Source organism: Arthrobotrys flagrans (assembly GCF_004000055.1).
Source record: "Arthrobotrys flagrans strain CBS H-5679 chromosome Unknown unitig_3, whole genome shotgun sequence".
Lineage (NCBI taxonomy): Eukaryota > Fungi > Ascomycota > Orbiliomycetes > Orbiliales > Orbiliaceae > Arthrobotrys > Arthrobotrys flagrans.
In genome coordinates this window covers 1,029,062-1,043,081 of record NW_027137547.1, presented here as the reverse complement: position 1 = coordinate 1,043,081, position 14,020 = coordinate 1,029,062, and the positions used below count along the sequence as shown (strand labels likewise).

The 14,020-nt window shown below is 45.8% G+C and overlaps 2 protein-coding genes across 2 annotated transcripts; one reads left to right on the top strand and one right to left on the bottom strand.

Moving 5' to 3' along the window:
- Positions 1-396: 396 nt before the first annotated feature.
- Positions 397-1,730, bottom strand: DFL_001678 (uncharacterized protein; the record flags this gene model as incomplete). Its single annotated transcript, XM_067630333.1, has 5 exons — positions 397-629; positions 690-1,317; positions 1,377-1,472; positions 1,535-1,624; positions 1,683-1,730. The coding sequence occupies 5 exons, from the start codon at positions 1,728-1,730 to the stop codon at positions 397-399; spliced, it is 1,095 nt and encodes a 364-aa protein (XP_067492987.1).
- A 4,451-nt stretch (positions 1,731-6,181) lies between these two features.
- DFL_001677 (uncharacterized protein) lies at positions 6,182-7,975 on the top strand (the record flags this gene model as incomplete). Its single annotated transcript, XM_067630332.1, has 6 exons — positions 6,182-6,445; positions 6,517-6,711; positions 6,781-6,832; positions 6,890-6,951; positions 7,013-7,731; positions 7,801-7,975. 6 exons carry the CDS (start codon positions 6,182-6,184, stop codon positions 7,973-7,975), a joined length of 1,467 nt encoding a protein of 488 aa, XP_067492986.1.
- Between the last annotated feature and the right edge of the window lie 6,045 nt (positions 7,976-14,020).

Sequence of the window (14,020 nt, the reverse complement as noted above, 5' to 3'; positions counted from 1 at the left end):
TTCTACTGTGTATTACATTATCCCTTTGTTTTATTATTCATCCGATGGCGTCTATATGCCACTCGTGCTGCTCACCCATGTAGTATCAACTCACATGTATACGGAATAACTCTTCATATTACCCAGTTAAAAAGAGCACTAAATCTCTACTAGGTATTCACATGACGGGTTATCATGCATGTATGCACGCACAGTCAGGGCTCCAGAATTCCTGGAAATACAAGATTCATTCAAAATCATGGTAATTGCTATTCCATAGTAATGGTAATCTCTAGAGCTAAAATACAACCTCTCCGGTAAAGGTAGCTGAATACAAAAGGATGGTAACGGACACAGTTAAGGTGCCTAACGACATGACAAGGCGGCAGATCAAAACATGTTAAGTGAATTCTAGGTTCAGCTTAGGAGCTTCTTGATCTCTGTGGCAACCGCATCACCAACTTCGCTAGTTTTATTCTTCCCACCAATATCACCAGTCTTTATACCAGATTCGATGGTGTTTCGGACAGCATCTTCAACTGCCTTGGCCTCCTCGTGGAGGTTTAGGGAGTATTTTAGCAGCATAGCAATACTTAGGATAGAAGCGACGGGGTTGACAATTCCCTTGCCCGAGATATCTGGGGCGGAACCTAAAATCACCGGTTACGTTAGCACCAGCCTATAGTTCGACTTCAGATAGAAGGACTTACCATGGATCGGCTCGTAGACACCACTGACATTCTTTCCAACCTCTGGGACACCGGACAAACTCGCTGATGGCAAAAGTCCCAAACTTCCAGGGATGACGCTAGCTTCATCACTGATGATATCTCCAAACAAGTTACTTGTAACGACAATTCCATTCAACGCCCTCGGGTTCTTCAACATCAACATAGCCGCCGAATCGATCAAATGGTGACCTAGTTTCACTTGTGGAAACTCCTTCTCCATCACCTCCGTCACTGTTTTCCTCCACAACCTCGAGGTAGCGAGGACATTCGCTTTATCTAGCGACCAAACCGGCGACGGCGGATCCTGCTGTAGAGCCAAATGTCCAGCGAGTCTTGTAATTCTCTCGATCTCTGCTTTGGAGTATGGTTCAATGTCGTATGCATATCCATCACCAGTGTCTTCTTTCCTGTCGCCAAAGTAGATACCACCGGTGAGCTCACGGACGACACAGAAGTCTACTCCTCGAGCGATCTCCGGTTTTAGGGGTGAGTTATCGAGTAGCGATGGGGCTGCGAAGTTGCAGGGACGGAGATTGCCGAACGTTGCGAGTTCTTTACGGAGTTTGAGAAGGCCTTGTTCGGGGCGAACGGCACCGGTGCCCCATTCCTAGACAATTATTAGATTCGTTTTCGATAGATGTAAGGGGGCGGAATGGCATAACGTACTGGACCACCAACGGCACCCAAGAAAACTGCATCAGCGGATTTACAGGCGTCGAGGACCTCATCGGTGAGTGGTGAGCCAGTCGCATCTATCGAAGCCTATAATTTCCAAACATTAGAAGACATAGCTACTCAAGTAGAATGGTAGAACTGAAGCTTACACCGCCGATGAGATGATCTTGGAACTCGAATTGGATGGAAGGCTTAGACTCAGACACAGCCTTCAAGATCTTGATAGCTTCTTTGGTCACCTACAAGCTAATGTTAGCTGTTGTATTTTGAATAACATATGTAAATGCCATGACATACTTCAGGACCGCAATGGTCGCCAGCCAGAACCACAATTTTATATGCCATCTTGATATCTTTATGTAAGGAAGGATTTTTTTATATAAATCGATATTAAATTTTCAAAGATGAGAATAAAAATTGGTAATCGATGAGATGCTCATGGCCGATGGCTAACCGCATGAACCTGTCGTAACGGGTTAGAGGCTTGCGTTGGAAGTCAAAGTCCGATATCGGGAGGGGCAGCTAAGAGCCCGTTCGGCTTCGATCGGGTTTAAGCAGCAGACCAGACCGCCCAATTGTTCACGAAATTTACCCCGCCAAACGCGGGAACGGCAGAGGATCCTGGCCGCCTTTGGCGGGAACTGTTTGTGCGACCATTCGACTGGAAAGGGTGTTTTTTAAGCCGATAGTTGCCGACGACGTCTTAGCTTTCATTACCGAGCATACTGGTCGACATGACATGGCATACTATGATAGTAGATGGTCATTCGATTCGAGAGAAATGGAGAAAAGGTGAGAGTGGACAAAGTTATCTGCGAAATGCATGGGAAGTATTGAAAGTCTCGCAAATAGTCGAAAGCCGCCCCACGCTGTATTTCTAAATAAATCGTTCTCCGTTGAACCGAACATTCATCTTTCGAATTTGTAACATTTTAACAAAGTAAAACAACTTCCGAAAGCTAACCTAATCTCGGCCGTGGAGCTCAGGAGATCATGATCTAAGTCAAAATCCCTTGGGAAGAAAGATGGGGAGGGGATAGAAAGAAAAGGCCCACGCCTCCATATTAGGTTGATCACGATCTCATGCCCAGCCCGCCTTATCAAAACGGCTAGACTAGTATGGTTTAGCAAGCATCAATATGGCCTGATGGGCATACACTGGGCATACCTCCAGACTGATTCGTAGACGGTGGGCCAAAATATCAAGCTAATGGGACGGCATTCCAAGTAAACGGGGCGGAGAGGGGTCAGTCGACTAAAGCATTGTGACAGAAATGGATCACCGACCAAATCCGACTGCCGTGGGGAGTACCGTTCAAGTTAAAAACCCGCGCGAGGAATTCTTTTCAAAAGGACACTTGGGCTGGTATTAAGTATTTATAATCGGAGTAAGAAGTCTCGGACGATCAAGAGATTCAAATAAGTCAGTGGTTGGGAAGCCGGTTTCTTTTCTGTCGGGACCCCAGATTGCAAGGGATATTCAGATATAACAGACTTCTCCACAAAAACTTGTATGGGTAGGAAGCATAGAGTAATCATCTAGAAGTATACTATGTACGAATATCTAACTTCATAGAGCCACACTAAAGCCTTGTTAACGTTCAGGATTGAACCCCCAGAGACCCGAGTTTCGCGCCGATTTTGTTCCTTGGTAACTTCGACAATGGGGGTTCCCCAATTCCCGATACCTGATTGGGGCTAAAACTCCAGCCTGTGGGTCGCTAGAGCTGTGGGCAGCTTCACTGTGGAGAAAAACAAAACCTCAAGGTGCATGGATGTCTCGGTCAATATCCAGATTCAAGTTAGCATCCAGCGGCAAAGCAAGAGGGACACAAGAAAGTGGATGGAACGTGGAGATGGGAGTAATTTGATGTCTGCTAGTGGTCTGAGATCTGGACCGACAGGGTAGTTTCTCCGAGAGGTGTGGAGTATCTGAATACCTGGCTTTGGGTGGCGATGCATTCACTATCCACCTCCAAAAATTCAAACTTTGTGGAGAAGAGAGACATGGAGATGATCCCGAAAGGTCATGGGTCGTCTGTCTGTGATGCTACTTTTAGGATTTTGTGGGGATTCATTACTTTTGTCGAGAATGCGGGGAAAATGCGGGCGAAGGATTGAATTCATGGGGTTGATGGGACTTCATCTGGGGAAAAGGTCATGGGGACGAGGGAGGTCAAGAAGAGATCATCGCAGGATCTCGGTCTGCCTGGAGAACGACTTGGGCTGAGTGTTATGTCCAAAGATCAAATTGAAGATTCATGCAAGTTACTGCCATAATTTCCTGTGATTCCGAGTTCAAACGCTCGCTCAAAGTGCGATATCGAACACGTCTATCGCAACTTTCGCGCCGTTTTATGGGCCCCATCGAAACGGCTATAAACCTTCGAAATATGGTGTTTACCAAGGTCCAATTCGCCTGTCTTCTCCCGGCTGAAAAACAATAGCAATATACGCTTCGAAGGTCCAGAACCCGAGGTCAAGATCGATTGAATATCTAGATCTATCCCATTTTAACATTTGGAAACTGGCAAGGATCGGAACAAAAAAAAACAGCCAAACGAGAATTGAATGAGGCTGTTGCGTCTACTGAAACCAACTTAGGCAAATTCGTTTTTCCTCGGGCTCTCAAAAACGTTTCGATAGTCAGGCACAATTAATGCATGATCTGTTGTAAGATGAGAGTTCGCTTGTGGTGTTTTCGTTTTGATTATCGTCAGATCGACTGCCATGCAAAGGTTGGGGTAGCTGCAGCAACGCTCAGACCCATTGCGGCTTATTTTGGAAGCTAACCTCGGATATTGCCCCATCTGTCGAATTCCACGAAATGGGTGGCACTGCATCCTGCATTGCCTGCATTGCTTGCTTTAGAGAACCCTGTCGCAAATCTCTGTCCCAGTGCCGACTGCACTGTATATGCTGGCAAAAAGCAAGAATTTGCTCGTAAATTCGTTCTTGGAGTCAGAAACTGAGAGCTTAGCATACTCTAGCCAAGCCTGGAGGCGGGAGACAAGTCCACCTGCGAAACATCACATGGGATTGAAAAGATCGATGCTTAGGAGTGTGGTCTGAGTATCAATTGGGCAAAAGTTCGTCCACTCGAGATGCATCTGGGCCAGATGGCTGGGATCTTCTCCATCCGAACATCTCTTTGGACGGGACAGAACAGAGATTCGGGTCTTCAACTAGCCGAGTTAGTTAAGTGGAAGTGTGAGCAAGTGTACCAGTAGAAAAATTGTACTTTGCTATAGTTTGGACGAGTATCTCAGTTAGAATATATGATCGTCAGCAGTGACAAGGTACCACCTGTTTGGGAAGCACTGGTACTTGCCATTAAACTGGATACAGCGCTATGAACTTCCTACATGCAGCTCGTGAGCAATCGCAGTTCCTTAACCCCGGCCCTTTTTATATGCTTGGCAGATAAGGCGAACCAACGAATCTCGAGTTCCACAGACTTTTCAGACCCTTGATATGTATTTGAAGATTGAGATTGGATTAATACATCTGATACCAAGAATCAGCAGACAGACATACCACAATTCTCGTTCGAAAACAGACGGATAAATTTCCTGTGATCTCAAAAGACGGGAGCATCTTCTTGGCAGAGCCGTAGGATCAGGTGCAAAGCCTGTTTTGTCACAGATAACCTCTCCAGGGTGTATTTGCATTTGCATACGAAAGCTTGTCGAAAAAGTAACGCTCCATCATTTGGTGGTAAAACTTGCGTGTGTGTGGAGCATTACTTTTTTGACAAGCCTATGTACATACTTGTCCGTCGACACGTTTTTTTCCCTGACTGTTGAGTCTCTTCGCCCGGCTCGAAGACTCGAAGCTAAAAGACACCGTTAGCTCCTGCAGATCAATCGCTTCGATTCCGAAAGCATGGTCGTTCCTTGGTTTCAAGGATGGCCACGCACCGAAATGTCGATATCGTGGAGAAGGGCTAAAGTTGCTTCGGTATGCCAACTGCCTCTATCAATTACCGAGGTGTGAAGCTAAACCCAAGTGCAAGTAACCTCGATCATGCACCATCCCAAACATCATGAACCCCGCGTCGTCTCCGCAAATAAAACGACTTCAGAATTTGGGGTGGCCCTCCTTGCTTGATCCGGGGTTTTCTCCACCCCTTTGACCAATCAGAGGCATTCCATAGCAGGGATTAGGATTTGCGCCGAGAGTTATCGCGTATCCTGGCGCTGCAGTCCCCAGGTCGTCTGTGGGCCAACATACTCAGATTCGCACACAGTTCTCCACACACCCCGTCCGTTGGAGCCTTCGCTAGGGCTGTCTGCAGGCCAAACTTGCAGGTTTATCAACCGCGGCGAAGTGTTCTCACCTCGGTAATGGGGGCGAAACCTTGTTCTGGTTGGTCTTGCATCTTGTCGTTCTGGTTTTAGCTCGATGTGGCACATTAGCATTCCGCAGGATGCTGTCGCACGGTATTAACATTAGTCGACGTCAAAACAGACTAAAACCTTGGAAGACATATCAGAGACCCATATGGGCCCATTGGCGATCCCTATATCAATGGCGGGTGGGAACCTCTTACATACCGTCTTTTTCTCCTTCTCTCCTCAGCCGATTGTTACGTTGCTCGACCAACTTCGACACCTTTAAGTTTGGGAGACAGACGAACGACACGACCGATCCCAATATTCCCTGACTCCAACGTTGATTCGTCTTGGATTGTTCAAGGAAACAGAGAACCCAGCGACAACATCCACCGAGACCCTTTCTCAGAATTTTTTATTTTTTTCCTCTTTATAGACGTCTTTTGATCTTCCTCCTTCACCATGTCATCAACCGACGAAAAGAACGCCTCCGCCCTGGAGAAAGCAGGAATGGACCACGTTGAGCATAGATCAGACGACAGCTCCGACTACGTCGAATACGACGAAGCAGAGAAGCGAGCAATTACCCGTCGCGTTGATCGACGACTGGTCATCGTCACTGGTATCGCATACTGCGTTTCTCTTATGGACAGAACCAATTTGTCTGCTGCTTCTTTGGCCGGCATGAATATCGAGCTAAACATGAACGTTGCAAACAATGGCTACGTAAGTATCGATATCTGTAGAACCGAAGCACCTCGATATCCATCTGTGAATCCCTGCTAACGGCAAATTAGTCCATCACTACTTTGGTCTTCTTTGTTACTTACATCTTGTTCCAACCCCCTGCCACTGTTGCCACCCGAAAATTCGGTCCTCGTAACTTCTTGGGCACTATTTGTTTGCTCTGGGGTGCTGTCATGATCGGTATGGGTTTCGTCAAGAGATGGGAAGAACTTATGGCTCTCCGTCTCGTTCTCGGTGTCTTTGAGGTATGTCCCTTACCAGATGTATTGGTTTCCGATATTCATCTCTCGATTCTCTGACAATGATCTCTATAGGCTGGTTATTTCCCTGGTGCCGTCTACCTTCTCAGCACATGGTACACTCGATGTAAGTTGCATCCCCCTTGGTGCTCCCTAGTGCAGCATGGTTAATTTTGGATCCTAGATGAAATGGGTAAACGATATGCGGTCTTCTACATTGTCGGTTGCGTCGCTTCTGCTTTCGCTGTAAGTTTGTCTACTAATTCCCTACATTGGCCCTACGGAATATTCTAACTCTCGGGAATAGGGCATATTGGCCTACGGACTCATGCAGATGCACGGACTGGAAGGCCTTACAGGATGGAGGTGGATCTTTATCATGCAGGGTGTCATCACTTGTGTCATCGCTATTGTCGTCTATATCTTCCTCGTTCCCTTCCCGGATGCCGACGCCCATAAGTCTTGGGGCTTTTTGAACAAGTCTGAGGTCAACTACATCATCCGCAAGGTCAACGAAGATCGTGGCGATGTCCACCTCGAGCCATTCACTCTCATGAAATTCCTTGGAGGCGGTGCAGATTTTAAGGTCTGGTGCTTTGGTTTGATCTTCTGCTTCAGCACCACCGTCACATACTCCCTAGCCTATTTCCTCCCAATAATTTTGCACGGTGGTATGGGATTCTCTATCGCTGCTTCTCAATGTCTCGTCGCCCCACCGTACGCCTTCGCCGGTATCTGGATGTTCCTCTGCGGATACGTTGGTGACAGGTATAAGTTCCGTGGTCCTATCATCGTCGCCAACTGCCTCTTAGAGATCCTCGGAGTTTGTCTCATGGGTTGGGGTCCAAGCAACGGTGTCAAGTTCCTCGGTGTCTTCTTTGCCTGCGCCGGCGCCAACTGCAACGTTCCTCTTGCCCTCACCTACCAGGCCAACAACATCCGTGGACAATGGAAACGTGCTTTCTGCTCTGCTACTCTCGTTGGTCTCGGTGGTCTCGGTGGTATCATCGGTGGTCTCGTTTTCCGGTAAGCTCCTCCAGGACACGTCCCTAGAATCTTTTCTCTGAAACAATACGCTAACTTGACCTCATACAGTCCCCAAGACTCTCCTACATACAGACCTGGACTCTACGCATGTCTCGCTGCCGCCATCGCCACTATACTCATCATCTCTGGATTGTCCTTCTACTTCAAGATCGAGAACGGAAAGGCCGACCGCGGCGAGAAGAAGCTCGAGGGTGGCGAGGAAGGCTTCAGATACACCATCTAAACCTACTGTACCATCATTTGCTTGCTTTGTCCAAGTTTTTGCGTGTATGGACTGTTTTTTCGAGTCCCCCAAGTAATCGTGCTCGCTTCACGACGAAGGGCCCGGGCCCAAGTATCGCGTTTATTTTACTTTCTAAACGAATTTCTCTAATCGTTCTGATGTCGACAAATTTTTCATCTTAAAGAGCCTTTGGTTTCTTTTCTTTGTTTACGCATCCGATGCGACCTTTTACTTTACCTCTTACTTGATTTAATTTAAGAAAAAACTTCAATCCTCTTACCCTACATCATGTCTCTCGGATACCGTCCCGCTTCTTTCTCTTTCTGTGTCTCTCAAGTAATGTACGGAGGGTCTAAACCCGAATATGTGTATAGTAGATCACCACATGTGGAATGATTAACGAAAGGCTTTTCAAGACGACCAGACGAAATGTAAAAGAACACAAAATACGTAAATCTATCTGTGACACCTTCCACGTATGTACACGCGCATATGTACACACCCGTAAGAAAACCCGGACGAATTCATATTCGCCATACCCCTAGCTTCAACTTCAGCGACTTTGATCTCATAAAAGCTAGAGTAAGCGTTTTACGAAACCATTACATAATCGCGAAATCTATAGCTTAGACATTACTTGCGCGATCAAGCAGTTACCGCGATAACGAAGGATAACGGTTCTAAAGTCCCGGAAAGCATGTCTATCCGGTTTCCGACGCCACGTTTTGGGACAAGACTGTTGGTGTTGTGCTGTCAACACACTTTTCGTGTGGTATTTTTGAATCATTGGATTTGTGTTGTTCTTGTTGGGTCGATACGGAGCGGGTTGAATTTACGAAGCCGAGGCTATGCATTGAGGCGGAGATGGGGTCTGGAATAGGAAATGGGATAACGTTATGAGGAATTTGGAGGGGTGTGTCGGGAGATTTAGAGGATGTGTGTAACCATGTAGTGATATCGTGCAAGATTACTAAGTAGATTTTGATGTCTTTTGTGACCATGCATCATACGAGTTCCTAGAAAGTGACAGCGAAGTAGATATGCGGAAGTTGCCTAGTACTTACATGTACATGTATGTACATTGGCTGCCCGTGTACTAGAGGCCTTCGGTAGCGTCTTAGGCTTGAGGCTATAGAGGCAGACTTTAGTATATTTTGCAGGACAAGATTGCAAAAGATTGCAAATTAAATACTCTCCAGCTGTTTAACTTATGAGTACTGCTCTTCAAGCTCAATGAGTATGTAATCTTTTGTTCCCATGGAAACTTAACCTTATTCCACAGAGAGGCCGGTAGAATTAACATAGGCGGAAGGAATAGGTGAACTCTTAAATAAAACTCTTCTATTTTAGGCAGTATATAGCTGGTATGCGATCCGATTTACTACATAAACTAATTGGTTAACGAAATGCCTGGGCACGACGTTCCCTGTTTCTCTGACTTGGAACATTGAAGAATAATTAGGGACCGGTTCAAATATTTTTCTCTTAAAACTCAGCAGAGTGATGTCCTATGGAGTGGCCGAGTCATGCATGGCAAGAAATTATCTCGTAAACCAGCTGCAAGAAACGGTTCCATGATAAGTTTGCTAGTGCAAGGCATATCATAACTAACGATCATGATCGGAACTTCAGGCCGATGACTAGAAATGGAACAATTAGGGTGGCTTTCCAGGTAAAACTACTCATGCTACTGAGAAACTTCGAAGCCTTATGGAGATAAATGCATATATCTGCACATTATAGACGTCGATTTGATGGTGAGGGTATTTGGTGGCTAGATTCCGAGGAAGCTTACTCCGGGATTACATTTATCCTTGTCTGGTATCCAGACTCCCCCTCGTTTTTATTTATTTATTTTTTTTCCCTGTAAGCGCCGGTATGGTTAAACATCGGATCTAGATGTATAAGGCTTGATGAAGCTATCCTGGATCCTGGATCGCCGTCGGATGTTAGTCCGCACTTACATCTCAAATTCTCATGGAGTCGCAGATGCAGAAGAAGAAATCTAAGCCTAGAAGATTTTTTCTGAAGGTTAATAATTTAATTCCCGGACCCACGACTTAAGCTAGTAGGTATTTAGTTTACGATGTAGGTGATGGGAGGTACTATAGTACGGATGAGCGTCGAAACATTAAAGTTGAATCTAAAGTATCGAGCGAGTGGATCCTTAACCCGGAGCCGGCAAAAATAACGTACAAAAGGGCCAATATAACCGTAGTGACGATAGATACTAGACTGAATTATCTTCTATATTCTTTAGAGCCCTACCAATAGGCTTTCTTGGTATCGAGTCGACTCACTGAGCTCGTTTTCAAGCCCCTCAACGGTTACTCAAATTGCGAACACCGTATATCATAGAATTGCAGAATGATGTTGTAGTTTATGTGGGGGCAGCGCTGAAAGTTTCAAAATCCGCGAGCTCTTAAATCAAATACGGGCATATGGATCCACAAAAACTAGCTATTCAAAAATTCTAAGACACGGCTCGGTCATCGAGCTCCAATTCATCAATTCGGCTGTGGGTGACGTGTAAGTATGTATTGAAAGACTTTGATATCTATCGGCAGAATATCATTAACTTAATTCCGTCCCCCGTCGTGAGCTTCGGTCTAAAGCACGGCTCATTTGTGCAGAATACCTACGGAACAAACAGTAGTCGGAAAGAAAAGGTGGCGGCTCTAAAGATTAGCGTAGGAGCCATGCCTGTGGCTTTACATCCGTTCGGAGTTGGCGATGGGGTAGTCCTAACTACATTGTATCTACCTGGTTCAACCATGTTAATATGGATTTAAGAGATGTGATCATAGGTGCATATGTGGATTTGCGAATCTTCCATAATCCATGTCAGGCATTACTCAAGGCAGGGGCAGTAGCATGATGCATAAAAGGAAGAAAGAAAAGCTTTAGATCAACTCTATTTTATCCATCGAATCAGCATCGAGGACAAATGATTTCTCCACCATCCAAATAGATTCCGAGAGCCGTCTTAAGCTACCGGGTTCTGGATTCGAACTAGTCTAGGAAAGCAGCCTAGGTCCACGGACCCTTAACTATACCCCGCAGCTGCACACCTATCCTGGTCGTTTTCTGGAAAGCTGGCGTCTTTTCGCCGATGGAAGGCGTTTTCGAAGGTTCTTTACCGTTACAAGGGGGGTGTGAAGGTCTTCGCATTATGCATAGTTTGAATGCGAGCTTCTCGGAGCTAAGGTAGACCTTTTTATTGGCTCCGTCATGTGAGCTAGGCTAAGACGGGAGATGTAATTGACTTTGATGTGCGATCAGGAGGGCCGAACTTTGGATAAAAATGAGCCAGGGGCCTGCAGGACGGATGTTTGCATAATTTCTCAATCTTCCCTTGAAGTGGTATGATAAATGCTGTGATATAGATGGTCGCTTTTGAAGATTCGGAGTCACACACCGATGGGCCTTACTATGTAGGTTCATAGGCTACATTTCGGAGGTATGAGTAAACTGGTATAGATAATAAGGTATATACTGCGCCGAAACGCTATTTAGTTGCTCGTTTGGTCGGAGTGGGAGGCCGTTGGATGATTTTATGTGACAAAACTACGTTTCAGGTTCATTTGTACCTAGTGTCCGCTATCAATCCGCCCAAGGAAGCAGTACTATTACAATTATTATAATCCCGAAATTTAAGTAGAAAAACTATAAATAAACATTTCTATCAAGGGAATATAAACTCTCCGGATGGTTGAACGGAGGAAAATGTTGGAATTTAGATATATAATTGATCGGTAATTGAAGGATTATTCCGTCGACCTGCAAGAGGGAGATGGAGAAGCCCTGGGTCCTGAAATCAGCGGCGGCATACCCTCCCCGCATAAATATCAAAAGGAACAGCACTTCTATTTGCAATATTTTCCAGAGCATCATCCAAGCGGGTGGGAGCATAGGAGCCGGCTATTCTATCCTGTCCTTCCGGACCCATAAACCCGATGACCGCCACGTCGCACTAGAATATTCTAGAGATGGGCGAGGAAAATAAAAGTGATATAGCCCCTTTCGTATTAAGACTAGAGAAATAACGGGACGAAGTGAACGGTGCTAATACGGTTCTACAATATGGAATATTCGAAGGATCGCTGGGGACAAGTTTAGCCGATAACGTGCCGAGTGGTGTCCAGATCTGGATAACAGCGCCCCAACTTATATTGCCATATCAAGAAACCTACTTCCTAGTAGATTAATATATATTCTCAAACCACGACTCTATATGTTTAGCGGGAATTATTATAAACTTTTTTCTTTCTTTCTAAATTTGGAAGCTCTGACTGTGTTTGTGATGGATATTTTGTGGAAATTTTAGCGATTCATATTGAGCGAGCATCCCATGAATGCTGTCGTCGTCTTAAGAACGGCGAAATCTCCGGGGTCTCGGACCGTTGGAGGACCCGATCGCTTTATCACTCAACATAGATTGCAAGGTATGAGTTCGGATACGATTAAGCGGATAGGGATATAGAGAAACAACCCCGCCATCTCAAGAGTTAAACACAACTCTCGGGACCCTGTCCCCTGATCATTAGTGCGGTGTTGGTATCATGCGATGCTGCGTAATAGAACGTTGGATTTTGCAATGTGGTACAGGGGGCATTTGTTCGGAATAATGCGGGGAAATACTAAAAGCACATGCCCGGACCTCTTCGAGCGATTGCTTACATGGTGCGCTATGATGTTGACAATTCGGGCCTTTTCTTTGAGGGTGTGGTTGTGAAGGAAAGTTATGAGCCGCTTTTGAATATGCATGCAGGGTGCTTTGAAGCAAATCAGATCGGGAGATCCACACCCGTATTTTCTATTTACATGCCCCTAGTTAGCTGCATCGACGGCACATACTGGCCGGGTCAGCTGTTAAGTCGGATTTTGCGAGATTATATTTCAATATTGCAACTTGAAGTTAGATAGGTTGTTATACTTTATGCTGCTGGTAAGTGGATGCAGTCCTTAACCCTTTCCGAGGATCGATGCGAAGCACATACGTACCTGTCGGTGCTTACATGTGTACGTACTTACATAATTACATGCAGCCTTTGTTCCGAGAACGAGAAGTATTGAATCAGTTTTCTCCACAAAGGTATCTCGATCTAGACATAACTCGGGTGCACGGAAGAAGCCTGAAAGACAGTTTATGCCGACGAGAGTCGCTTGGTACGAAAAACAAGAGGCTTTTTTTCTGTTTGCTAATTGGGTTAAAGAATTTGGGGGAAATCAACGCAAGCTTGCAAGCCCCATCGGATAGAGCAACCGAAGGTGTGTCGACTTTGCGGGTGGGTTCCAGGATGCAGCGCGCGCGGACTGGGCGGTTTTGTAGTTCTGTGGTTCGGCCGGCGCCGGAAAAAGCTAAGGCGCTGCGCCCCAGGGAACCGCTCTTGGTGGGACGGACGGACCTCTGAGGCAACTGATTATCGGACAACCTGGCTAACTGAGAGGTCACACTCTCCCTACGGTTAACGGAAAGGCAGATGAGGAAGGGGCCGACCTCGTGTTTGTGAAATTATGAATCCAAGGAATGCAATCCAAAACCACTGAAGAAGGCTCAAACATGTCCCGAGGGGAGATATATGATAATGATAGCAATGATGCAATAAGGCAGTTGTTGGAATAGTTAGTATAAGAGTCAGCAAGGGTTCATAAGTATGCACACTACTCGGCAGCTTTGGTAAATAAGGTAGCATCAATCTTCATTGTCGGAATCATTGACCGAAAAAAAAATAGAGTCAAGGTTGAATGCTTATCCGATTCGCTGGGGTTGTTGCCGTCTCCGCCGGGCCTCGCAGGGTTATGTGAGCAGGAAGCATCTCCATAACGCCATTACCGTTTGGTCCCAGTTCCAAGGTCGATGTGGGGGCAGCGGTCGCCTCGAGAGGGAGCATTAAGCGATTCTATTAAGATCGATCGAAAGCTCTTTTTGATAGCATATGGAACTCGTCAACATCACTAAAATTATATTGTGAACATGGGAGATTCACCGGCGGGTACGAATGACTACTTATTTTACCCACGCTTCATAATGAAATTTGTTTC